This window comes from Pipistrellus kuhlii, unplaced genomic scaffold (assembly GCF_014108245.1).
Source record: "Pipistrellus kuhlii isolate mPipKuh1 unplaced genomic scaffold, mPipKuh1.p scaffold_m20_p_3, whole genome shotgun sequence".
Lineage (NCBI taxonomy): Eukaryota > Metazoa > Chordata > Mammalia > Chiroptera > Vespertilionidae > Pipistrellus > Pipistrellus kuhlii.
The window spans coordinates 9,743,973-9,770,728 of record NW_023425529.1 but is presented as its reverse complement, the minus strand read 5'-3'; the positions used below and the strand labels follow the sequence as shown (position 1 = coordinate 9,770,728).

The following is a 26,756-nucleotide window of genomic DNA, read 5'->3' as shown; positions in this document are numbered from 1 at the left end:
AGTTATGATAGAGACTGTATGGCTTGCACTCCTCAAATATTTGTTATTTGGCCCTTTCCAAAAAGTGTGCTGACCCCTAGATATGTGCCAGGCACTGTTCTAAAAGCTTCAATTATATTTATCACTTACTTTTTTTTTTTTTTTTTAAATAAAACTCTATGAGATAGTAACTGTTATTTTCCTTTCTTTCAGTGCAACGAAGCTGAGGCTGAGAGAGGTGATGTAACTTGGCAAAGATCTCACAGCTAGCAAGTAGTGAAGCCAGGATTCAGAACAGTGTAATTCCAGATTCATCTTCATTCTAGAAATCTAAACTCGGTATCTTTAAATAACACTAGTAAGTAATTTACAACTAAAGATTTCTTTCAGGCAAACTGATCATTACAGAAGTGTTACACCCTCACTTTTTTATTTCTTATAAGAAATGAGGGTGATATTTTTAAGAGAAATATAATTCTTAGCTGTTTACTAGGATTTGTTTTTAAGTAGATACTTTACAATCTTATACCTGTAAATTTAAGTTGCATCAGTGATTGTGTCTTTAAGTTATTATTTTGTAAATGGCATATGCCCATTTTCTTGATCATAGAAACCCAAGATACATAGTAAACATCTGAGATTTTGTTCCAAAATTCCAAACTCAGGAGGCACCTATGTGTTCAGCATAAACTATATTGTTGTACAAACAGTTTAAGCACAATGAGCCACTCTTACTAGAAACCCTCCTGAAATTGTGTCCCCAGGTGCCAATCAAGGGTCAGCTTTGTCAGTAGGGCTTCCAAAGGATAGTAATCAGGCCTACTGTATTAACTTTTTCTGCATTGGCCTTTTGAGGTGTAAGCTTGGAACTCCCGCAGTGCCATTCTTGTTACATTCTATTGGTTAAATCAAGTCACAAGGCCAAGTGAGATTCAAAGGGGTGGAAAAATAGACCATCTTTTTTGGGATAATATAATGATGGGAAGAAATTGGCTACCTTCCTCCCCAATCTACCACAGATATTACCATCTATCTTAAAACAAAATTTTAAAACAGTTTTAATTAGCTCTGTGTCTGTAAATTATAAGTTTGCAGAATTGGTGTATCTATTTTGTGTGAATTTTCAGATTGAAGGTTGTATTTTGTTATTTCAAATGATTTGGCTTAAGAAAGCCAAAGGAGAGGAAAATACGATTGGGGAGAAATTGTTTTATTCTGTTTTCCTAAGTTTAATGAAAAGCAATCTTTGTAAACATGAGATGACCTCTTGTTCATTGCTTATTTTTCTCTAACTCTTGCTTGCCTTATACATGTTAAATATTAATTTCCAATTAAAATAAAGCTTTTAATATTGTGTTCTGTCCGACTTTAGGAGGATGGCTGTGCTTCATCAGAAGTCTGTTTTGGATATGATTAAAGAGTTCAGAAGGAATTGGCACACTCTTTGTGACTCTGAGAGAACTACTGTATGTGGTGCAGACTCCATGATCTTGGCATTGCAGCTTTCCATGGCAGAGAACAACAAACAGGTTAGTAGGCTATATTTAGGTTCACTTTTTTAAATATATATATATATTGTTGATTTTTTACAGAGAGGAAGAGAGAGGGGTAGAGAGTTAGAAACATTGATGAAAGAGAAACATCAATCAGCTGCCTCCTGCACATCCCCCACTGGCGATGTGTCCGTTACCAAGGTACATGCCCTTGACCAGAACCCAGGACCTTTCAATCCGCAGGCCGAAGTTCTATCCACTGAGCCAAACCAGTTTTAGTGGTTTGCTTTTTTTTAACAGTGAATTTTGGTTGCTGCTATTTGAATAAACCTCATTACATTAATTTCTTTGCAATAGATGACCTCCTATGATAATATCAATATACTATTTCCGCAAATGCCTCTGCATATCTATGTCAGAAATTACTATTGGATTTTAAATTATTTGTTTCAAAATTAAAGCCTTCATATGTATAATTCAACATAAGACATACACATTTGAAGTTTAATTTGAAGTTTCAAGTTAAACATGCAACTGCTGTGATTACTATGGTTAAAATTATTTTAATTTTATAAGACTTTCCTAAAAAGATCTGGAAGGCACACATAGGTAATATTTATTTAAATATAACCAATTTTATGACTAATTTAAGATTTAAAAAATATATATTTTATTGATTTTTCACAGAGAGGAAGGTAGAGGGATAGAGAGTTAGAAACATCGATGAGAGAAACATCGATGAGAGAGAAACATCCACCAGCTGCCTCCTGCACACCCCCCACTGGGGATGTGCCTGCAACCAAGTACATGCCCCCTGACCGGAATCGAACCTGGGACCTTTCAGCCCACAGGCTGATGCTCTATCCATTGAGCCAAACTGGTTTCGGCACTAATTTAAGATTTTATAGCATAGATTAATTGTTTCTAGACCAGCTATAGATCAGAATCACTTGGGAGGACTTTTGAAATATATTGACTTCTATGCCTCCATCTTGAAATTCTACTCTTTCAATCTGCACTGAGACCCTGGAAATTTTTTTTTTTTTAAATCTCCCTGAAGTGATTATTACATAGATGGCTTGGTCAAAACTGCTGTTTATAACATGAGCTCTAACTAGAGGGCTAGAGGTTCTCAGATTAGAGGTGAATGAATATAGGCTGAAGTGGTAAAGAATTTTAGATAATGTACGTAAAGCAGTGGAAATCTTTGGATGGGAAGGTTTTAAAAAAGGGGTGATGTAAAGGGAAAGTTCAGAAGAAGCCTCCACGGGGAATCAAAATCATGAAGATGGTAAGGAGACTGTCTTGACTAGAGAAGAAGGTTTTTGAAGGATAAAGCTGATTTCCATGGGTCTGTTGGGCTAAGTGATAGAATGACATTCTGATGAATTATTTTAATCCTGTATGCCAGTAGTTCCCAGAATTTTAGATTTCATATACCAGTAAATTTCCAAAAGAATTAGATATTGACAGATTTGAACATTTCTTGTGTTGGCAAATAAGGCTATTAAGGAAAACATAATTAATAGAGCTATCATTTTGAAAAATGAAGACTATTTTAGCACCTGAAAATTAGAAATTGTATGATCTTAAAATAAGAGGTGATCTTTCCTCTGCATGAATAGTTGGCAGTTTTGCATGGTTAAAGCAATGTATTTTAAGATAAATTTTGAACATAAAATATTTTTGAGAAAATGCTATCTTATGGAGATATTCTTTCAATAAATACTGAGTTTTTGCTGTATGCTAGACATTATTCTGAGCATCTGTACTAATAAAAAAATATGCAAATTGGTCACAGCGCCCTCACATTAACAACCAAACAGAGGCTGCATGGGGCGACAAGGCCAGCAGGGGGATTAGCAAGAGACGATCAAATGACTGAACAGCAGGTTGTGTGGGGTGACCAGGCTGGCAGCAGGGGCAGTGAGTGACCAGGCCAGCAGAGGGGATCATGGAGGTGCACCCAGGCCAGCGGGGGGAGGTGGAGAGGGAGAGCAGTTAGGGGCAACCAGGCTGGGGGGGAGGGCAGTTAATTAGGGGTGATCAGGCTGGCGGGAAGGGGGGGTGGCAATTAGGGGCAGGCAGGCAGGCAGGCAGGTAAGCAGTTAGGAGCCAGTGGTCCTGGATTGTGAGAGGGATATCTGGTAGTTGGACATCCCCAGAGGTGTCCTGGATTGGAGAGGGTCCAGGCTGAGCTGAGGGGACCCCCACCCCCTGCCACAACACAAATTTCATGCACTGGGACACTAGTTAGGAATATAGTATTGAAGGTAATCCCTGCTCTTATGGAAATAATTTTCTAGTCAGGAGAGATAACATTCTAATAAGTAAGATATTTAGTGCTTTAATTCACAATAAGTGCCACAGAAAAGAACAAAACAGAGTTCTTCCAAGTAAAGAGTGTATTGAGTTTGGGGTTGAAGAGTTCTTGCAACCTGAAATGGGGTGGTCAAAGGAGGCCTCATTTAGAAGTTGCCATTTGAGCCAAGATTTGAATGAGTGAAAGGAGGAATTGGTCATGGAGATTTAGGTGGGGAGGGACTACCAGACAGAGGGAACAGCTGATACAAGGGCCCTGAGGTGGGAATATGTTTGGCCAGTTCAAGGAACCACAGGGAGGCTGATTGTAGCTGTTTATATAAATGTTAATTTCTTTCCTCTCTTCCTCCCTTCCACAGATTCCCTCCCTCCTTTCCTCTCTTCCTCACTCCTTCCCTCCCTCCCTCTCTTCCTTTAAAATGCTTATTTAACCATTTAGATGTTCTTTTCTTCAACTGTGTTTATATCCTATACTTATTTTGCTCTTGAGTTGCCTTGATCACTTTCTTACTCTTTGAAAGAGTTCTGCATGTATTATTTTAGATACTCTTCATTTTTTACTTTGTTGCTATCTTCCAATGTGCTCAATATTACCCACTGAAGTTGTTTCAACAGTATTCTTATGCCAGACCTCTCTATTAAGTTATGCTTTGGTATGGTCAAGTACTCAATTGGACTTGTTATCTTGATGTCCCATTACTGTCTCCATATCAGTTTTTAAAAAGAAACCACATTGTTTGCTCCCTTAGCTTACCTTAGTATTTATATTCTTAGTCCCAATATTTGTATTATTATTCACTTAGTCACTGAAACTAGATGCCTAAGGGTCATCATAGAGTCTCTTTGCTTCCCATATTAAGTCTTGCTTGAGGATTTTAAAAAAAAGTCCCCTTTAAAAATTCCTTTATTGTTTAAAATATTACATATGTCTCTTTTTTCCCTGATTGACCTCTCCTTGGCCACCCCACACCCCAGCACATGCCCTCACCCCCCTAGTGTCTGTGTCCATTGGTTATGCTCATATGCATGCATACAAGTCCTTTGGTTGATCTCTTACCCCCTCAACCTCCACCTTTCCTCTGGAATTTGGCAGTCTGTTCAATGTTTCTGTGTCTCTGCATCTATTTTTGTTCATCAGTTTATGTTGTTGATTATATTCCACAAATGAGTGAGATCATATATTTATCTTTCTCCATCTGGCTTATTTCACTTAGCATAATGTTCTCCATCTCCATCAATGGTGTTGCAAATAGTAAGAGTTCTTCCTTTTTTTACAACAGCGTAGTATTCCATTGTATAGATGTACCACCGTTTTTTTAATCTACTCATCTGCTGATTGGCACTTAGGCTGTTTCAAATCTTAGCTATGGTAAATAGGCTGCTATGAACATAGGAACACATATGTCCTCTCTGATTGGTGTTTCTAGTTTCTTGGGATATATTCCTAGAAGTGGGATTACTGGGTCAAATTTTTAATTTTTTGAGGAAATTCCACACTCTTTTTCACAGTGGCTGCACCAGTCTGCATTCTCACCAGTAGTGCACGAGGGTTCCCTTTTCCCCACATCCTCGCCAGCACTTGTCATTTGTTGATTTGTTGATGATAGCCATTCTGACAGGTGTGAGATGATACCTCATTGTCATTTTGATTTGCATTGGCCTTCTTTTATAATCTGAAGAATTTATAAGATGGATAATAGATTCTGAGAATATTGTGTACATGGAATGGGCTAGCTGATGGTTAAATCTTGGTGTCCATACACTGGGAAATGAAGAGAGAAAGAAATTGGGACAATTATTAGGAATCGCTGTTGAGTGATTGAGAGCTGTTGTTCTGGAATCAAGCAGAGCTTACAGAGCATATTCACATCACCTCCTATCATTTGTTTGCTTGTGTAGGAATAATTGAGAAATAGATACATCAACAAGTTACATAAAATGTAGCCTGAAAAAAATTTAATTCTCATTGTAAAAATTTTGACATATTAAAATATCCAATCCAATCCAAGTCAGTTTTTCTTCAGGACTTGTTTTTGTAGCATTCACTGGGGGTGTTTTCCTACTTGCTAATGTCCTACCTGCTAATTCACTTTATTATTTGTGAAAGTTCAGACTCTGGGTGGGAAAAGGGGCATGGTAAAATTGCAACTGAGCTTTTCACAGCTTGTGTAGATATGCATACATGTGGAGATGGTGGTTGCAGTTCTGTTTTACTTTAATTCTCTATGTAGAGACTTAGCTTAGGCATTCCTCACTGTGCTCAGACTTCCAAGGCACCCAATATGAAACAACACTCACATATGCCTGCAGGTGCATTGGTAAGTAGCAAACGGAAATGAAAGGGTGGAGTTGCTTGTATATATCCTTCAACTGTTTTTCACCCGGTGTTTGTGGTCTACTTATGGTTTTTAATTCTCTGAAGTTTGAGTCCCTAAAGTATAATCCTTATAACTGAATTTGACTGTAGTAAAACTTTTGAATACCTAGCAGAACTGTTAGTCTGCCTATTGGCATGTTTGTTTTCTTAACTGTTTTAGTGGGGAAAAAGAAAAGGCATGTTAAAATAATCTTTGAGTGTTAGGTTTTTCGCATGTTTTTAGAGGATCAAGATTTTTTTTTTTAGCTTAAATCATGTAATACCTCTCTAGTAGTTTTATACTGCTAATGATTTACCTGCTTTAGATTCATTCACTATTGACTTCATTATGTGACAAATATATGACTTCATTAGGTTGCAAATAATATTTTAGCCTTTACTATCTTTGGAATTGGCCTTATAGCTTGACTCTGTCATACAATTACATTATAAAGGCCGTTTCTCACCTTAAAAAGCCTTAAGAACATTATAAATGTTCTATTGGGTGAAACAGACAAATATATTGATTTATAACTTCGTGGAAAGCAACCATAGCACCTGTGGTTGACTGACAGATTTGAAAATGACCTAACAGAGACATAGCAAGGAGAAACAGAATTTAAAATCCTATACAATAAGTGTCCGGTCATCCAATCGTCCATTCAACTAATCAATAGCATAATAATATGCTAATGATATGTTAAGGCTGCTCAACCACTTGCGCTCGATATGACCTGCATTGACTACCAGGGGGCAGATAGTCAACTGACCAGTTGCTGTGACGTGCACTGACCACTAAGGGGCAAACACTCAGTGCAGGAGCTATCCCTTGGTGGTTAGTGCACTCTCACAGGGGGAGCACTGTTCAGCCAGAAGCCAGGCTCATGGCTGGCAAGCTCAATGGCAGTGGCGGGAGTGTCCAAGGAGTGGCTAAGGATGTCCAACTGCCAGCTTAGGCCCACTCCCTGAGGGCTCCCAGGCTGCAAGAGGGCGCAGGCCGGGCTGAGGGGTCCCCCCACCCCCCAGTGCATGAATTTTGTGCACTGGACCTCTAGTTGAATTATAATTATCTACCACTCCTCCCCCAGCAAACAAACTGACAATTATTTTACTTGATAAAAAGAGCAGGGCATCTGCCATTTTTTATTATAAAGTGTTATTTAATCTATACAATCTCATTTTTTTAATTAAAAATATATTTTATTGATTTTTCACAGAGAGGAAGAGAGAGGGATAGAGAGTTAGAAACATTGATGAGAGAGTCATTGATCAGCTGCCTCTTGAATGCCCCCTATTGGAGATGTGCCCGCAACCAAGGTACATGCCCTTGACTGGAATCGAACCCAGGACCTTTCAGTCCGCAGGCTGAAGCTCTGTCCACTGAGCCAAACTGGTTTTGGCCGTACAATCTCATTTTATAACCAAGGAAATTGAGTGATTTCGGTATCTTACCCAAGTTCACACAGCAAAGAAGGGAGAGGAAGGGAGAGAGAAAAACATCAGTGATGAGAGAGAATCATTCATTGATCGGCTGCCTACTGCGAGCCCCCAACTGGGGATCAACCCCCAACTGCACATGTGCCCTGACCTGGAATTGAACCATGACCTCCTCTTTCATAGGTTGATGTTCAACCACTGAGCCACCATGTCAGCTGGGCACCAATTAATGCTCTTAAGTAGACCTGCTATCTTTACTCTTTTGATAATAAGAATTCCAACTAGTTAATAACGTGAAGTTTATTTAAAATTTTGAATAATAAATAACTTTGATAAAATATACAAAGTACAAGGTCTCTGAAAATGTGTAACTCTTGCTTTTTGTTATGTTATTCTTGTGAAATATAATCCTTCGGTTGTCCATCAAAGCATTGAACATTTTGGACTTCCTTCAAATAGTAGCAGTTGGCATGTTTTCCTAGCAAAACATTTTCTGATTTGACCACAGACTCTGTTCAATCAGTTGTTACTTGTTTGAAAAATAGAATATCCTGTCATGGTGGGCACCTGATCCTGAAAACTGATATCTGTAGTGCAATTTTATTTGGATTTAAAATGTTTTTACAATCTCAGTATAAACACTTAATCTAGTCAGAGCCTTTTCTCAGAAGATCAAGATTTTACATAGTTTTCCTTTAGTTACAGTCAACAGAATGAGAATAAATTACATATTTGCATTAAAACAAATACTTAATTTGTTTTTACTGTGAAGGACATTATGCCAGAATAGATTTAAGAATTCTTAAGATAAAACAATTGAGTTTTAAACAAAATAAATGGATTTATTTAACTTAAATACCATTTGGAGATTTAATAATATACAACTTTTGTAGGGTTTGGGAGTAAAGTATACAATTTTTGATTCAATATTTAGATTATGGACCTAGGTTTGAGAGTTATTGATCATTTTCTTTGTTCATTGAACTAATTTCATGAGATATAATTAATTTTTATATCTATGATACAACAGCTCCCTCCTCTAAGGATAATTAGAATAAATTTCTTAATTGCTTTCATATGGATGAGTAAAGCGTTAATTATTTTAAGGCAGGTTGTACACTTTATCTTAAATTTGGATAGTAATTGGAAAATGTGACTGATCTTTATAAAACATATAAAGATAGATATTTGCAAGAGTCAGATATTTAGAAATAGTACTACATCATATGATCCTATTTGATTTGTCATTGGCTAAATATGATGTTACAATTTAGTGCCGGTAAATTTTAAGTTCTATTTAAATATTCACCCATCTTAAAATGCAATTAATGGAAAAATCTAGTTGTTAGCAGAAACTACTAATATATTGCTGGAGCTAAACTGTAGAAGATAGCAACATTGATATATTTCACAAAACCACATAGGGATGCTTATAAATATTTCTTATTCAGGAAGCATTGGAAAGGAGCAGTTAGAATTTTTTTACTGAATTGGAATTGGCATTTTGTGGAGGCACCATTATTAATATTGGGGGTATAAAGTGGGAGCAGAATGCAATCAATTGAAAAAAACAAAAACCTTCAATATGTCCAAATTTGAGCAATTTTGTTTGATAAGTAACGTCTGACAGCTTAGACAAGGAAACCTAACTGACCTTTTAGCACTCATTTGCCTGCAGTTTAGTGTGTCCCTGAGTAGCGAAGAATGAAAATCATCCTTTGACCCAAAGTTTTGGCACTGGTGTTTTGTTTTCTCTACAAGAATAATGAAATGAAACGTAGTTTTTAAAATTTAAATTTTTCTGCCGGGACCGGTTTGGCTCAATGGATAGAGCGTCAGCTTGGGGACTGAAGGGTCCCTGGTTCGATTCCGGTCAAGGGCATGTACCTTGGTTGCGGGCATATCCCCAGTGGGGGGTGTGCAAGAGGCAGCTGATCGATGACTCTCTCTCATCGATGTTTCTAACTCTCTATCACTCTCCCTTCCTCTCTGTATAAAATCAATAAAATATATTTTTAAAAAATTTAAATTTTTCTGATCATATTTTAAGATTAACACTTGGAATAGTGTGTGTGGTAAATGGGAATTCACTATGACAGTTTTTAAAAAAATCTATATTTTATTGATTTTTTACAGAGAGGAAGAGAGAGAGATAGTTAGGAACATCGATGAGAGAGAATCATCCATCCGCTGCCTCTTGCACACCTCCTACTGGGGATATGCCCTCAACCAAGGTACATGCCCTTGACCAGAATCGAGCCTGGAATCCTTTAGTCCACAGGTCGAAGCTGTATCACTGAGCCAAACCGGTTTCAGCAACATTGACAGCTTTTAAATAAGAGATTAAAAATATATTAGCTAAAAAAATGAATAGGAACCAAATATTAACAGAATCGAATATTTTTCCAATCAGTAGTACTTAGCTTCAGCTCACTGCCCTCCTATTGCCCCAATTTGAGTAGAAATTTAGTGAAGTTCAGGTAATAGACAATGTCTTTATACTCTATTTGCCAGTTTTGTCATGTGAGAACTTGCCATAGTTGTTCATATTTTATAAAATCATAAAAATCTCTTTTAATATCTGGTTTTAAAATGATTTCATAGGTCAACTTGGATGTTTTCTTCCATTTCACAAGAATTTAATATAAAATTCAACCAACTTTATCTTTATGTTTGGCATTATCTTTTTCAGCGCAGTGGAGAATTTACAGTTTCGCTCAGTGATGTCTTATTGACCTGGAAACACTTACTACAGGAGAAATTGAACTTACCAGTTGAAAATATGGAAGTGATTGCCCATTATGAGGACATTAGGAGATCTTACGATAATTTCTTAAAGAATAGTAATATGTTAGATCTGATCGATGTTTATAAAAAATGTAGTGCTTTGACTTCTAATGGTGAAAATAATGCCAACATATCTCCCGTAAGTATTTTTTGAAGTAATTCTAGCCTAATCTAATTAAAACTTGACTAGGTTTATTTTTAATTCTGGTATTAGCATTTATAGTAATGCTTTTGCTTTTTGGATCATGTTAAAAATGGAGAATTTAGCTACCTGAAATCTAGCTCGTCATTACTTGGAAGAAAGGTTTTGGTGGTAAACTTTGTTGAACATGGGGTATTATTTTTTGGTTTAAATGTAAAACTAGCTTCTTATTGGAGAATGAAAAATTTAATAAAGAAATCAGTCCCAAATGCATGATTTCTTTTTTTATTGATTGATTGAATAATTTGAGAGAGAGAAAGAAAGGGAAAGAGAGAAACAAGACTTTTCTTTCTTTTAAATTTTCTTCCATAAAAAATAAAATACTAAGATTAAATTTCCAAGCTCACCTTTTAACTCTGAACTGGAAAGTAAGCATTTTGTTTGGAAGTAGAATTCCATGTCTACATACTGTTGACTGCCAACAAAGGTTAGGTAAAATGCTGTGTACTATTGAGGTAGAACATCAGTGATGCTGGGTGGACCTAGGTGTGAAATTTTTTTTATAGTTGGCATATCATTTTATTAGTAATGTCTTGTATTTCCTACAGAATCAACTACGGAATTTTCTGTCTGGCAGACAGTCTGCAGAAGATGATGAAACTGGTCTTTCTGTACCGAAATCCCCAATGAGTAAAGACAACCAGGATAATGAAAAGGTACTGATAAATTGTGAGTAAATTAAAGCAGGATATGATCCCCTTCAATTCACTATGAATTTGATTATATGTATAGTTACTATTTTTTTAAAGTTTTATTTTGTTTAAGTAATACTGTTTGCAAAGAGTAATACATTGAAGACTGGTGAGAGCATAACAATCAGTTATTTCATGGTTTTGGGCCAACGTTTTATGCCTTTTGTTTCTTCTTCTTGTCTGATCATTATGGCTAGCACTTCCAGAACTATATCGAACAGGAATGATGAAAGTAGGCATCCCTGTCTTGTTCCTGTTTTTAGGGGAAATGCATTTCGTTTTGTCTGTTGAGTATGATGTTGGCTGTAGGTTTGTCATATAAGGCTTTTATTATGTTGAAGTGTGATCCCTCTATTCCCACTTAGCTGAGAGTTTTTATCAAGAAAGTGTATTGGATTTTGCCAAATGCTTTTTCTGCATCGATTGATATGATTATGAGATTTTTGACTCTCAGCTTGTTTATGTGATATATCATATTTATTGATTTGCGGATATTGTACCATCCTTGCATCCCTGGAATAAATCACACTTGGCCATGGTGTATGATCTTTCTAATGTTATGCTGAATCTGATTTGCTAGAATTTTGTTGAGGATTTTAGCATCTATGTTCATCAAGGATATTGGCCTTTAGTTCTTTTTTTATGTGGTATCTTTATCTGGTTTTGGAATTAAGGCAAACTCAGTCAAAAGAGCCAACTATCAACAGTACAATGATTGAAATTTCTTTTGAAAGTCAAATTTTTTTAACTTAAACTTTTTCTAATGCCACTTATGAATCGTAATGTAAATATCTGTGTTTTTCTATGGTCTTAGGCTCTACAGCAGTGGTTCTCATGACCCACAGGTTGAGAACCGCTAGCAGGGTTGCCTAATTTACTGGTAAAATTTTTTAGTACTGTATTAATCTTCTACTTTTTATTTTTTGTCTCCTTGGCTTGTATTTTCTAGGAGAATTTTATTTACCAGTTAGCTGATGGATTAGATTTTATGAAGACTATTAAAGTAGCAGCCCTCCTCTAAGCCATTTTTCTGTTCCTTGCAAACTTCTAATTTTTCTTTTCTACAAAGTATTTTTGGAAGGCAATATATTTCTTTTAAAATTCCAAAGTAACTTTTTGGGCTGCAGTCTTGCAAAGATTTATTTTTATCACCAAATATGCTTACTAATACCACACAAGAGTCCTCGAATAGATGAATGAAACAAATTTGAGAAACAATGTTTTTGTTTCATTATTTTATTTACTTAATTTTCTTTTTTTAAGGTACTAAACTATTGCTTTCAAAATTATGAAGTAATGAGGGAAAAATACAATAAAGGCCCCCAAAGAAATAACCAATTAAATAAAAATTTTTACCAGTATATTAGCTTAAGTCCACTTTTTTTGCATGTATGTTTCATTATATGTGGTTGATATTTAGCAAAGAAAGTAAAAACCAAACAAAAAACACTGTATAAATTGTTAATCTTAATTTAGAAGAACTGACTTCAAATTGAGATTCAATATCTGTATTTCAGTAATAATTAAGGGATGGGAAAAGGAACTTGGAATTTTCAGAAAGCTTAAAATTGTCCAACTTCTAAACAAACATTGCAAAATACTTTGTGGTATGGACGGAATCAGTTTATTAAACAAATAAACTGAACAGTATCTTTATTTTCTGTGTCTTGGTAAAAGCTTCAATCTTGTGGATTTTTTTTTCAATTTAGGCCTTGCTTCTGGACATCATAACTGTATTTATGTGGAATGCTTTTTCAGACAGCCTCTTTACAACCCACTTGCAAATACAAGCGTAGGGAAACCATAACTGCCATGTTATCTGACCATAATGATAGGGACAGCTTTCTAATTACATCTGTGAGTTAAAAGAAACACCCTAACTGTGAGGATGCCAGAATGTTTTCTCCTGATGTTTGCCTAGCATTAGAAAGAAAAAATTTGCTAGACATAAAGAGCAAACTGTAGATGTGACAATTTAAGACCTTGTTTTGTACCCACTGAGGAGTAGCTAATTATACATACTGGTAAGTCCCCATTATTTTGGCATGGTAGAAGCTCAGTGGAGTGAAATTGTAGTTTTGCAAAATTAAAAGTGGGAAAAGTAAAAAATTTTCTGACTACAATGTGAATATCATTGTTTTCTCTGACTTGATTTTTGCCAAATGTATTCCTCTTCCCAATGTCAAAGGGATAAAGAAGATATATTGTATATTTTAGACATACTGTTGCACTGTGAAGTTAAAATAGAAATATTTGTATTATAGATTCACAGGAAGTAATGTGATTTTCTATGAAAGTAAAGATGCCCTTTGAAATATAAGCAGAAAACTGTTATGGCTTAGTCTATAAAACTTTATGACAGATCTTACAGATGATCTTAATTTAATTGTACTTACAAAGAACTTTTCTTTTTAAGGCAATGCAATAAAAACGTATGAGCACTTATTTGATTCCACAGAAGTTTTTATCCATAGTTTCAATTTTGAATTATCTAAAAGGGCCAAATACATGTAATAATTTTTCTTTAATCATTGAACAGAAACTTATTAAGAACCTATTAACAGAAATGCACTAATTTCCTAATATAATAATGCCAATTATTCTTTTATACCTTATATCATTTGCTCTCATAGAACTCATAAAGTAGTAGAAATATTAAGAAAATAAAGTGTCAGAAAGTATTAATATCTTGTAGGTAATTATATAATTGACTGATATGCAGAGTTAACAGGGTGGTAAGGAATTTGTGAATGGATAGCTAGTTTATCTTGGGAAATTAGGAGTGTCTCTTCAAATGAAATAAATATCCTAGTGTCTTTAATATTTAAGAAAAAGTCTTATAGAGTTAATATTCCTGTTTTTAAAAATCAGTTTTGCTTAAATTATATTTTAAGTCCATATTTAAAATAATCTTATCCTGTCTGATGAGGTTTTTAAACCTGACTGCCTCCCATGTTTTAAGAATTGTTTTTCACATGAAATTTAAATATTTCAAAAGGGTGCTATTTTTAAAAGTACTTTTAAGATGCATATGAACTTGAGACGTCCATAATCATTATCTAAGGGACTTCCTAACAATATGTAATTTTTTTTTTATTGCTACCTCTTTAACTCTCTTTATGCCCTATTTTATCATTTAATTGTGAAGGACAAGTACAGTATATATGAAAGAAATGATGCCCATATCTAGTGCTCTCAAATATTACGTATCTTGTGCTTGAATGTACTAGAATCTGTAGCTTTGTTTTGGCCAGTTTACATCAGCATCAACTATTTGCTTTTATTTGCTTAGCATTTGGTTGAATCTTTTAATGTTAATATTTGCTTGTTTGGTATTGTCCAAGTCAGTATCTTAATAATTTTCCAAAAGCTTAACCATATAATTCCAGCCTTTATATCTAGCCCTGAAAAGTACGTAGGACCAAATAGTGCCGTTGATCCATGCCCTAGGCTACAGGAGGCTTCATTATTGGATATTGCATAGGGGCAAATATATGTGGGGGAATGAGATCGGGTCCTATCAGATATGCAGATTTTTGGGCTGTATCTTATGTATCATTTTCTAACACCCATTTTCCAATAGTTATGAAAGTTGATATTTACTCATAGCTTTTCATTGCAGCAAGTTGGTTTTATGAGCAAAGGGTAGGTTAATTGTCCAACACAAATTTTCAGTTTATTTGGCAATTCTCTTTCCCAAAGACCTGAGTGAGTTATTGCCATTGAATGATCATACGTATTTTTACTACATATAAAAATGTATGGATTTAAAACAACTTCAATAAAGAAAATACTATTTTATTGTGTAGGCGAAGTTACTGGCAAAGAAAATTATCTACTCATATTTGAATCTGCTAGTGAATTCAAAGAATGACCTGGCTCTGGCTCATATTCTCAATATTCCTGATAGAGGACTCGGAAGAGAAGCCTTCACTGATTTGAAACATGCTGCTCGAGAGAAACAGATGTCTATCTTTTTGGTAAGGATATGTCCCATTTTCAGGCTTTTTAAAATAAAGACTCTTTGAACAGTGGATCCATATACCTTGATGTAGAATTCTTATAATTGTGATAAAATAACTTTTAAATTGTTACTTTATGTCTTACCTCGGTGTGTTTTTGAAAATTCATAGAGTTTTTATGTTTTTGTCATATCTTTTCAATTTGGCATGGAGAGTTCTCTAGAAGGTGTTTTCCTACATGTATTCTTCAGAGTGCTAGCCAAAGGCAGCACACCCGTTACATGCTTTTTGAATTAATGTTTCCAATAGCAAACCATTTGGAAATAGTATATGTCTTTATTGGATATACATAAATTCATGTATGTTTTTAAAAATCTTTGGGAAGTCCTACCAAAAAGAAATTTTCAGTTAACCTTGTTATTCTGTTGTTTTCTAAGTTATTTTACTGTGGGACTTTTCCTCAGATTATTGAAATTTCATAGAGTTTGTCTTTCTAAGGGAACACTCTGGAAAATACTGCTTTATAATATTGTTTTGGCAGGGATGCTTTTATGTTTGGTCATCATACAATATGTGTATATTATTGTAAAGACAAAGTCTTTTGAACTGCACATGATCACATGATCCTAAGATGTGAAACTAGCTGAGACTTAATGATTATCTAGTCTAATCTTTATTTTGTATATCCAGAAGCTACAGCTTGGAATTAATTGCCCAATCAACACTGAAAACCCCTTTGTTCTGTCCAACAATTCCAGTAGCCAGGAGTCAGTCTATATAGCAACATATTCATAAACCAATTATTTATAGTCAATGATATACTCTTATGAGCATACTTAATTTGTCCCCTAACCTTTGCTGGCATGAGTTCTGCATGACACCTGTTTCTTTTATTACTTACTTCTGAATCATTGTGTGGTATGAGTCACAAAAGCACTTCACTTGTATAACCAGAATTAGGTAAATATACCCAGCTTCATGGAGTAAATTGTTGTTTTAACTTACTAACCATTAAGCATAACAATCATTTGTTTTAATTCATAGGTGGCCACATCATTTATTAGAACAATGGAGCTTGGAGGGAAAGGATATGCACCATCACCTTCTGATCCTTTGAGGACACATGTGAAAGGATTGTCTAATTTTATTAATTTCATTGACAAATTAGATGAGATTCTTGGAGAAACAGCAAATCCAAGGTAATGATTTTTTATAAATTATAAATGTGTATTATTACTCCATCTTTAAAACTTTACAGAATCAGAGGTAAAGCTATTGAAATGATTAATCCTCAGACCAAACAGTAGAAAGAAGAATAAAAATTTAGATGAGTAAAATATAACCATGTGACCTTTCTTCCTAAAATTTTGCTTCTCTGTGATTACAAAATTTTTGCCAAAGTCAAAAGTTTAAATTAAATTTATTTAGAGAAGAGTGTTTTGAGGCCTGGGGGGAAAAAAAAACAAACTAATACTTTTTTTCAAAATTATGTTTAAAAATAAATATGTATTTTTATTGATTTCAGAGAAAGAAGGGAGAGGGAGAGAGATAGAAACATTAATGATGAGAGAGAATCATTGGCTGCCTCCTGCACGTGCGCCCCCCCCCCCCCCCCTCCCCGAGGATTGTGCTCACAACCTGGGCATGTGCCCTGACTGGAAATCAAACCATGTTCATAGGTTGATGCTCAACCACTGAGCCAAACCAGCCAGGCTCAACTTTTAATTTAGCAATAAAGGAATCCCATATCAAGAATGAACAAGAAAATTCACGAAGAGATATAAATTCTCTATTCTATTTTTTGTTAGGTGTTTTTATTGCATAATTTTTTATTCATCTGAAATTTGTGTTTTTGTGAAATTGGAAGTGAGAAATTATTTTTATAATCTTTTAGATTTATTTATAGATGTATTGGATGGTAATTTTTAGATTAATTTGAGGAGGCAGAGGTGAATTGTTTATGCTAGCATTTGTGGTACTTCACTGTCAATTTGGTTGTTATGCCACTGCATAGTACTAATAGAAATAGCTGGTATTTATTGAATACTAGGAGCTCAGAGCACAATTCGAAATCACATGGTGCTGCCTACCCTCTAGTCGCCAGCAGCATGGCCACTGCTGATCAGGCCCTCCACCAGCACAGGCACATGGAGGCCCCTTCCTCCCCTCCCCCAACTCTGCATGGGCCACCTCCTTCTGTCTGGTCTACCCATTATGGCGTCCCAGTCCCGGTTAATTAGAGTATTGCTCTATTATATATATATGATTATGTGTTAGACATTGTACTGAGTTCTTTTTTTTTTTTTTTTTTTTAAATATATTTTATTGATTTTTTTACAGAGAGGAAGGGAGAGAGATAGAGAGCTAGAAATGTCGATGAGAGAGAAACATCGACCAGCTGCCTCCTGCACACCCCCCGCCAGGGATGTGCCCGCAACCAATGTACATGCCCTTGACTGGAATCGAACCTGGGACCTTTCAGTCCGCAGACCGACGCTCTACCACTGAGCCAAACCAGCTTCGGCTGTACTGAGTTCTTTATGGGGATTATCATTTGATTACTACAACAACTTTCCATGATAGATACTATATAGGTACCCAATTTAAAGAGGAAAAAACGGAAACACCGGGATTAAGTAATTTATCCTAATCACATGGTTATCAAGTAGCCAAACTGGGATCTGAATTTAGCCAGGTCTGACTCTGGAACCATTCCCTTAATCACTATATTTTATTCCAGGAAACTTCTTTCCAGTTCAAGATTCTAGGAAGAATTGTTTTTTATGGTTTTATTCTGAATTGCATTCTTTTCTCTTTTTATATGTCTATCCATTACAAGGATGTAAATTTTTGGAAGAGGCTTTTGATATAATTTTTAGTCAATATCAGTGACATCACCTGAACTCCCAGATAATGTATGGCTGATCATTTCTTCTGAGTTAGCAGATAATTTTAAAAAATATTTTATGTAAGCAAAGCAATATATGTATATTATGGTAAAGTCAGATAATATTACAGACTTGTAAACATCCAATTTTTTGTGTGTGTCTGTTTTATATTTATTAATTTAAATGACATTTTAATGCAGCTATTTTTGATTTTTCAGTTTAGACTTTATATATTAACTTTCTATCCTGGAAAATAAGCATGTGCAACCCACTCATCAGCTTCCCAGCACTCCTTCCCACCAGACACACACACACACACACACACACACACACACACACACACACTTTGCTTCCTCCTTCAAGTTGTTGTAATCTTTGGTCTCTTTTGAATCCTCAATTTTGGTCATTTTTTCTCTCTTTTTTCCCATTCTAAATCTATGTTTCAGTGAAATTCAAACCTCTTTCCTAAAATTCAAAAATATATCTTTACTTATATATGGGTTGTTACCTCAAAGGCAAGTTAGATTTTACATGTTCCAGATTAAACCTTCATCTTTCCTTGAAAACCTGCTTCTCCTTCTGGCTTGATGAAGACTCTCTCCCTCCCGTCATCCAAGCAGAAACCTGAAACTTATCTAAAACTCCCTTTTCTTCTTTCTCTTTCCCTACCGTCACCAAGATCCATCAATGCTTCTTAATTAACATGTTTTAATGTTCTTTCTGTACCTACTACCTTAATTACATTGCTTATGCTGCCTGTTTTCGGATTTTCATTTTTTCTTGCTTGGATTTTTTCACTCTTATTTCTGACTTATTCATTCTACCTCCAATCTTGAGTTGCCCTATCCTCGTGTCCTCACTGCTGCCAGTGATCTTCCTGAAACAGTAAATGCTACTTCCATTATTAAAATCCTTTAAAGATTCCAAATGAGGATAAGACTCCAGAAACATCAGTATGGTATACAAATTCTATGCCCTCTAACTCCTGCCTGCATATCACTCTGTATCTCAATGTTAAAACTTAGAGATAAAAATGTATTTAACTCTTGTAACCGAGAGTTAAAGTTTTTGCTACTTGTCTTATAATAGGGTGGTGGTGATAAGGAATCACAATAATCTTTGAGTCCAATAAATTGACAAGGAAGAAATCTACAAATCCATTCTCACACTTACCTCCCCACTGCCAGATTTTCATTTAGCCATGCTGGCTATAGTTTGGCTGCATTTCTGCCCTTTGCCAGTAGGTGCCACCATAAAATGCATACTGTACTTGCACCTGAAAAAAAGAGGTTTCAGGTTTCATAGTTCAGGTGTTTAAAATACTAGTTCAAATGTTTAAAATTCTGTATTTCAAGTTTATTACACAATAAATCTTCAATGGCACACGAGTTATATATATTGGACTAAATGTTATGCATTAATAGAATATTAAATCTGGTTTAACTTTTCCAGTTTAGAATTTCATTTAAATATATTTCGGAAGCATTTGATACATTTTATGTAGCATCTTTAATTATATTTAACTAGAGTCCCGGTGCACAAAATTGTGCATTTTGTGAGGGGGGGGTGGTGTTCCTCTGCCAGGCCTGCACCCTCTCACAGTCTGAGAGCCCTTTGGGGAATGTCTGACTGACGGATCAGCTGGACATCCTTAGCACTGTTGCGGAGACGGGAGAGTCTCCCACCACTGCTGCTGCACTTGCCAGTGGTGACCTCAGCTTCTGGCTGAGCGGTGCTCCCCCTGTGGAAGCACACTGCCCACCAGGGGGCAGCTCCTCCATTGAGCATCTGCCCCCTGGTGGTTAATGCGCATCATAGTGACTGGTCATTTTGCTGTTTGGTCAAGAACTAGCAGCTCAATGCATAAAATTCATCCATGGGTGTGTGTGTGTGTCGGGGGGGTTCCCCTCAGCTCTGCCTGTACCCTCCAATCCATCCCTCTTCCAATCCAGGACCAATGGCTCCTAACTGCTCATCTGTTTGCCTGCCTGATCGCCCCTAACTACCTCTGCTTGCCAACCTGATGGCCCCTAACTGCCTCTGCCTACTGGCCTGATCACTCCCTAATTTAGGGGTGTCGAACTCAATCAGAGAAGGGGCCAAAATCTAAAATCCAGCCTAAATCGCGGGCCGAATGGTTTACTGAACAGTCATAAACTGTCATTGTGATGGAAACGCAGTGGAGTGCAGTGATGACAGCGCGGTGCGGGCCACATTGCAAGGCCTGGCGGGACGGATTTGGCCCGCGGGCCTTGTGTTTGACACATGTGCCCTAATTGCTCCCCTGCCAGCCTGATTGCTTCTAACCACTTTTGCCTGCCGACCTGATTGCCCCTAACTGTCTCTGCCTGCTGATCTGATCGCTCCTAATTGCCTCTGCCTACTGGCCTAATCACTCCCTAACTGTTCCCCTGCTGGTCTGATCGCCCCAACTGCTCCTCTGTTGGCGTGATTGCCCCTAACTGCTCCCCTGCTGGCCTGATCGCCCCCTAACTGCCCTCCTTTGCTGGCCTAATGGCTCCCTAACAGCCCCCGCCCTGCTGACCTGATTGCCTCCTACCTGTTCCCTGCTGCCAGCCTTATTGCCCCTAACTGTTCTTCCCTGCTGGCCTGATCACCCCTAACCACCTCTGCCTCAGTCCCTGCCACCATGGCTTTGTCTGGAAGGATGTCTGGTCTAATTAGCATATTACCCTTTTATTAGTGTGTGTGTGTGTGTGTGTGTGTGTGTGTGTGTGTGTATATATATATATATTTTTTTTTAATTCACACTCCAGGATATGTTTTTATTGATTTTGGAGATAGAGGAAGGGAGAAAGAGACACTTGTATGTGAGAGAAACATGGATTGAAAGTAAACCCCCAACCTAGTTATGTTCTCTGACTGGGAATCCAACCCTCAACCTTGTGGTTTATGGGATAATGCTTCGACCAACTGAGCCACCTGGACAGGGCTGGAGATATAATTTATTTTAGCAAAGAGTTACCAAATTCATGAAGATGGTGAGGAAAAGCCAATCACTCTCTGGTAGAGAGTTGGGAATTACCTTAAAGTATTACCTACCAATCATTTGTCTTTATTATTGCTTATTGTTCTCATTCAGTCACTATGTTTTGATACAAGCTTTGGGTTTAATGTCTTTTTTCCTCACTAGCTTCATTTCCCCCCCTCTTTCTGCTCCAGGGCTTGGATGTGATGCATTTAGTAGTCAGGTGCTGCAGTTTACCTTTCTTAACTAAATTCTATTAATGTTTATCCCGCATAGTCATAATGTGTCTTCTGGGAAACCTTGAGTATCTCCTTGTACTCTGCCCTTCTCACTCAAATTCTCTATTCCTTTAGTATCTTGTATCATATGTTCAATTTTGACCTTTTAAAGAGAAAGGTTTTATTCATTTTGTATTTGTAGTGCCTAACACAATTGTCCTGACTTCATTTGAGTTAAAACTTCAGGAGTTTCTGTGCTATTAAGCCTCTGTGCTATTGAACAGATATTTCGAGAGTTAATGGTTGGCTAGTGCATAGTGAATGCATAGCAACAGACTAGGCATGACACTGGTGCTTGGTGTTTTTTGCCAGGGATCAAAATATTGACAAATCTTAAATATAGTTCTTATAATATTTTTTCTAAATAAACTACAATCAGTGAATTATATTTTAAAATTTAGCATATTTGTTCTTGTGGAAAGAATGAGAAAAGGGAGGCAAAGGAGACTTAAAGCTTTGTTTTTTGGTGTGTTATTGTTTGTTTGTTTGTTTTTGTTCTTATATTTGACTAAGACAATCTTTCATATTTTGTTATCCTTTTGAATCTTTTCCAAAACGTTTCCATTAGAGATTACTTCCCAGAAAAAACACAGAATGTTAATTGTGTATTCATTTTGGCTATATCTCATCCAGTTACTTCCATGCTTTCGGTTGAAAAATTAAGAAAACATTAGCTGAAAAAGAAAGTGCCAGTATGCTTAAAAGAATTCCTAGAGTCTACTGATTATGGTTGTATGGCAGACTAGGTTGGCTGATTGACCCTTCCTTTCACAGTAATTAACAATGCTGGATAACATATTTTTTAAATGCTTCTCAAATACATTGATGAGCAGACAAATGCAATGAGAAGGCAGACAAAAACTAGGGGAAGGAAGAAATCCAGAAAGGAAGTCAAGAAGGGAAGCCAGCTTTTATTTTGAGACCATTTGCTGAATTTGGTGATTTGGAGAGTCCGTTCTTATAGCTACCAACATCTGTGGGCACAGATGACAAAGTCAAAGGACTTTCCAAGGTGAGGAGCATCTTAGGACATACTCATCCTCACGGCCACCCCTTCAGTGTAAAATGAATTAAGATGAAGGATTTTAACTTGATAAAGGGTTTCTGTGGAAACCTACTTGATGGTAAAATATTTTAGCATTATATTTAAGATTTAGAACAAGAATTCTTTTTTTTTAATATATTTTTATTTATTTTGTACAGAGAGGAAGGGAGAGAGATAGAGAGTTAGAAACATCGATGAGAGAGAGTCATCGATCAGCTGCCTCTTGCACACCCCCTACTGGGGATATGCCCGCAACCAAGGTACATGCCCTTGACTGGAATCGAACTCGGGACCTTTCAGTCCCCAAGCTCTATCCATTGAGCCAAACCGGTTTCGGCGTAGAACAAGAATTCTTGCTCTCATAATTCCTTTTTAACATAGAAGATGCCCAATTCATCTTATAGTAAGGCAAGAAAAAGCAAAAGCAGATATAACAATTGAGAAGGAAGAAGTAAAACTCTAATTGATGTCGATATGATTATTTATGTAGAAAACTCTAAGAACCAGAAGAAAAATGATTAAAATTAATAGAATTTATCAGTGTTTATGGGTAAAAGGTTATTAAACAAATAGCAATCTTTTATATTTTATATCTTATACCACCACCAAATAGAAAATGTTGAAAAGTTGCATCGAAGAGCCCTAGCCAGTTTGGCTCAGTGGACAGTGTCGGCCTGCAGACTGAAGTGTCCCAGGTTTGATTCTAGTCAGGGGCATGGACCGTGGTTGCAGGCTCAATGTGTGTGAGAAGGCAACCAATTGATCTGTCTCTTTCACATCAGTGTTTCTCATTTCCACTCTAAAAATCAATGGAAAAACATCCTTAGGTGAGGATTAACAACAACAACAACAACAACAACAAAAAAGTAGCATCAAAGATATAAAGTACATAGAATCTATAATAATAAAAGGGTAATATGCTAATTAGACCGGACTTCTTCTGAACGTTCTTTCCAGCCTAGGTCCTGGGTGTCTGCAGGCGGCCTGAGGAAAGGTAGCCCGGGTCCCAGAGGTCTGGGGGTGGCCGGAGGAGGGAAGCAGCCCAGGTCTGGGTGCCTGGGGGTGGCCAGAGGAGGGAAGCAGCCCAGGTCCGGGTGCCTGGTGGTGACTGGAGGAGGGCAGCCCAGGTCCCAGATGCCAGAAGGAAGCTGGTGCTGGCAGCCAGGGGAAGGAAGGCCTACTCTTGCACAAATTTTCATGCATCGGGCCTCTAGTAGATCAAATAAAAGCCATAATAGCTTCTTCCCCTTTGGAAGGTTCAGGCACAATCTAAAAGTCCAACAGGGCTTTGTGACCTGACCTTGGTACTACTAGAGATTTTTGTCCTTAGATAAACCTCATGCATTCTGCTTGCTTACCACTCATAACTTCCAATTTTCCACTCCCACTCTTTTTTTTTTTTTTTTTTTTTTTTCCTTTTTGAGGGGAGAGATTGGGTGATACTTAGAGATTTCCTCCTATTCCTGCCAGGCTCAGTAATATGTTCCCCCAGAGTGTCTAGAATCCAGTAGATGTCCCATAAGTGCTTTTATATGTTGCAATAATAATATGGATCATAGCACAATATATATTTTTTATCTTGAGTATTAAAAACTTAAAATTGTTATATGTTATAGTAGTCAATTTATTCAACAAGCATATCAGTCATCTTCTATGTGCGAGAAGTAAACTGGTACTATGAAGATTAGAAAAATATAGTTCCTTTTGCCCTGGCCTGGTGGCTCAGTTGGTTGGAGCATCATCCCATACACCAGAAGGCTTGGGTTCGATTCCTGGTTGCGAGTCCGGTCTGGACGCATACTGGAGGCAACTCATTGATGTTTCCTTCTCATATGGATATTTCTCTTTCTCTCCCCCACCCCCTTTCTTTCCAAAATCAATAAAAATCCTTGTGTGAGGATTAAAAAAATAATAATAATACGGTTTCTTTCTCAAGGAGCTAATTTTTTTCATAAAATGTTTCCCAAGTTTGTCAAAAAAATAAAAATCACTTGTGTTACTTTTAAAACAATGCAAGTCCTTCTCTGGAGAGTGTGATTCAATAGGGTGGAATCTAGAATTGATCTTTTTTTTTTTTTTTTTACAGAGAGGAAGACAGAGGGATAGAAAGTTAGAAACATCGATGAGAGAGAATTATGGATCAGCTGCCTCTTGCACACCCCCTACTGGGGATGTGCCCGCAACCAAGGTATATGCCCTTGACTGGAATCGAACCCGGGACTCTTCAGTCCGCAGGTTGAAGCTCTATCCACTGAGCCAAACCGGTTTCGGCTGGAATTGATCTTTTAAACTAATGCTGACTATTTTTTTCTTTTTTGGGTGGGAGAGGGGAAAGTGGGTGGTACTTGGAGATTTGGGGGAACTGCAACCCAAATTTATTCAGGTTCAGGCTTAGTATGAAGAAACAATTGAGTTCATGTTTTTTAAAACACCTATTTGCTGGCCATTGTTGGTCGAGTCTCGGATTCGCTTTAGATGACCAGGCAAGTTTGGGAGAACTGGTCTAATGTACTATTGCATATTAAGTCTCTGTAATTTTTTTCTAACTCCCCTTTTCTACTTGGACCAGCTATTTAAATATGAACAATTATATTTCCAATGATCGTTAGGGAACCTGGCTTGTTTCTAACACATAACGTCTGACAGTGAAGCAATGAGAATGAAAACTTTAATTCATAATTTCCTTTCTGGCACTATAAAATTCACGGAGATGTTAAACAGCTTACTCAAGATAGAAGGTGAGGAAGATGCGATTTGTGCTCAGGTAGTGTGACTCCACACTCAGACCACACCCGCTTCTTAACTGGCACAGTGCAGCCTTTCCAACCAAGATGGAGATCTCCCAACCTCAAAAAAAGCCCCCTTCTGTTGTTGACACCTGTAATTTTTTTCTTGTAATGGACCCAAATCCTTCCCTCTATACATTTCTCACATTGGTTTTAGGTCTGCTTTATAGAGCAGGAACTGCAACCCAAATGTATTCTGGTTCAGGCTTACTATAATGAAACCTGTGTTTAGGTCATTTTATAAAAACACTTACCTGTGGGCTGTAGTTGGTTTAGTCTCTGGTCCGTACTAACTAGCTTGCTTTCCTCTTTCATGTAATCACTCCTCATACAATAGTGCAATATTATGTGTTCCAGGTCAGTCTCTTTCCCCACCACCTCCTTCCTAGCCCAGAGCAGTGCGTATTCTTGGATAAGCTACTTAAGCTACATGTTGAGACCAATTTTCTCATCTGTGACTTAAGGGTAATAATATTTACTGAATTGGTTTTAAGATTAAAGTGAGGTAGGATTCTAGGTATTCAGTGAAAGGCAGCTTTGTTACCTTAGTTGTGTCGAAAGGTACATATTTTAAGTATATTGTGTATATATAACTGCATTGGAATCTGTCATCATATATAACTAAGTTATTTTCCTTTAGCTTTCAAATAAAGAAAGAAGTAAGTTACCTTGTTGAAATGACTTTTTAATTTTGCTTCTAATGGTTCTCATCCTTTTCTCAAGTGTGTTACTGTTTGATTTTTAAGAACAAAGCCATAATCTTTGAAAAGCGTTGATTAACTCTGAGAACTATGTTGTCAAGCTTATACGCACATTGTCATTTCTAATACTATTATAAAGACAATCTTATTCCCATTTTCAGCATTGCAGGGAGTCGGATACTCTCCGTGATAAAGATGCAGGTGACTAAAGGCCAGAGCAACAGGGATCCTTTTTATAAAGCAGTGGAGGAGGTTTCTCAGGATTTGGATTTGAGGATTAAAAATATTATCAATTCTCAACAATGGGATTTAGCTGTTGGCACCACTGACATCAGTCCTGCACGGGTAATGAGCTTTTTATATTTTATTATCCTTCTGCGTATAAAACATCTCCTCTTCTATTTGTTGTAAAAATGGTTTGCTATTGCTACTTAAGTCAGAAGAATGTGTTTCCTGTGTTATGTTGTTAAAAGTTTTAAGTTCTCAATAGGATTATGTAGGATTATGTTGGAGTTGGGTAAATCATAATATCTTTGGACCAAATTGACTGTGTTTGTTAAAGTAGGGCATTGGATAATCTTCAGTATCCCTTGGAGCAATAACAATTTATAATTCTTGATGGATACTAAGGTGTTCTGTCATATTTTTTAATAATTATTCTTTGAATCTATTATTTTCTCTTCGGTTTTTCTGGTTCTGACCTCAGCACTAGGCACTTAATAGAAGAGCAACAAAAATGGTTTCTATTCAGTAGTTTATTTTTCTTTTACAGAATTTTTCTATTTCTGATTTCTTATTTTCTACCTCCATTGCAGTGTACTATGAACATTCAGAATTTC

At 36.7% G+C, this 26,756-nt stretch overlaps 1 protein-coding gene across 5 annotated transcripts in view; it reads left to right on the top strand.

Moving 5' to 3' along the window:
* Positions 1 to 26,756, top strand: part of LOC118729796 (PARP1 binding protein) — a 45,958-nt gene that overhangs the window by 1,257 nt on the left and 17,945 nt on the right. For 3 of the 5 annotated variants that reach the window (XM_036457257.2, XM_036457252.2, XM_045587591.1), the window contains exons 2-8: positions 193 to 337; positions 1,352 to 1,508; positions 10,280 to 10,513; positions 11,125 to 11,232; positions 15,078 to 15,248; positions 16,275 to 16,429; positions 26,079 to 26,262. In XM_036457257.2, coding sequence (XP_036313150.1) covers positions 1,356 to 1,508; positions 10,280 to 10,513; positions 11,125 to 11,232; positions 15,078 to 15,248; positions 16,275 to 16,429; positions 26,079 to 26,262 — 1,005 coding nt within the window. In that variant the 5' untranslated portion in view covers positions 193 to 337; positions 1,352 to 1,355. Of the gene's footprint in view, positions 1 to 192; positions 338 to 1,351; positions 1,509 to 10,279; positions 10,514 to 11,124; positions 11,233 to 15,077; positions 15,249 to 16,274; positions 16,430 to 26,078; positions 26,263 to 26,756 lie in introns of those variants that run through there. The other 2 variants (XM_036457254.2, XM_045587590.1) reach the window with 2 other exon arrangements.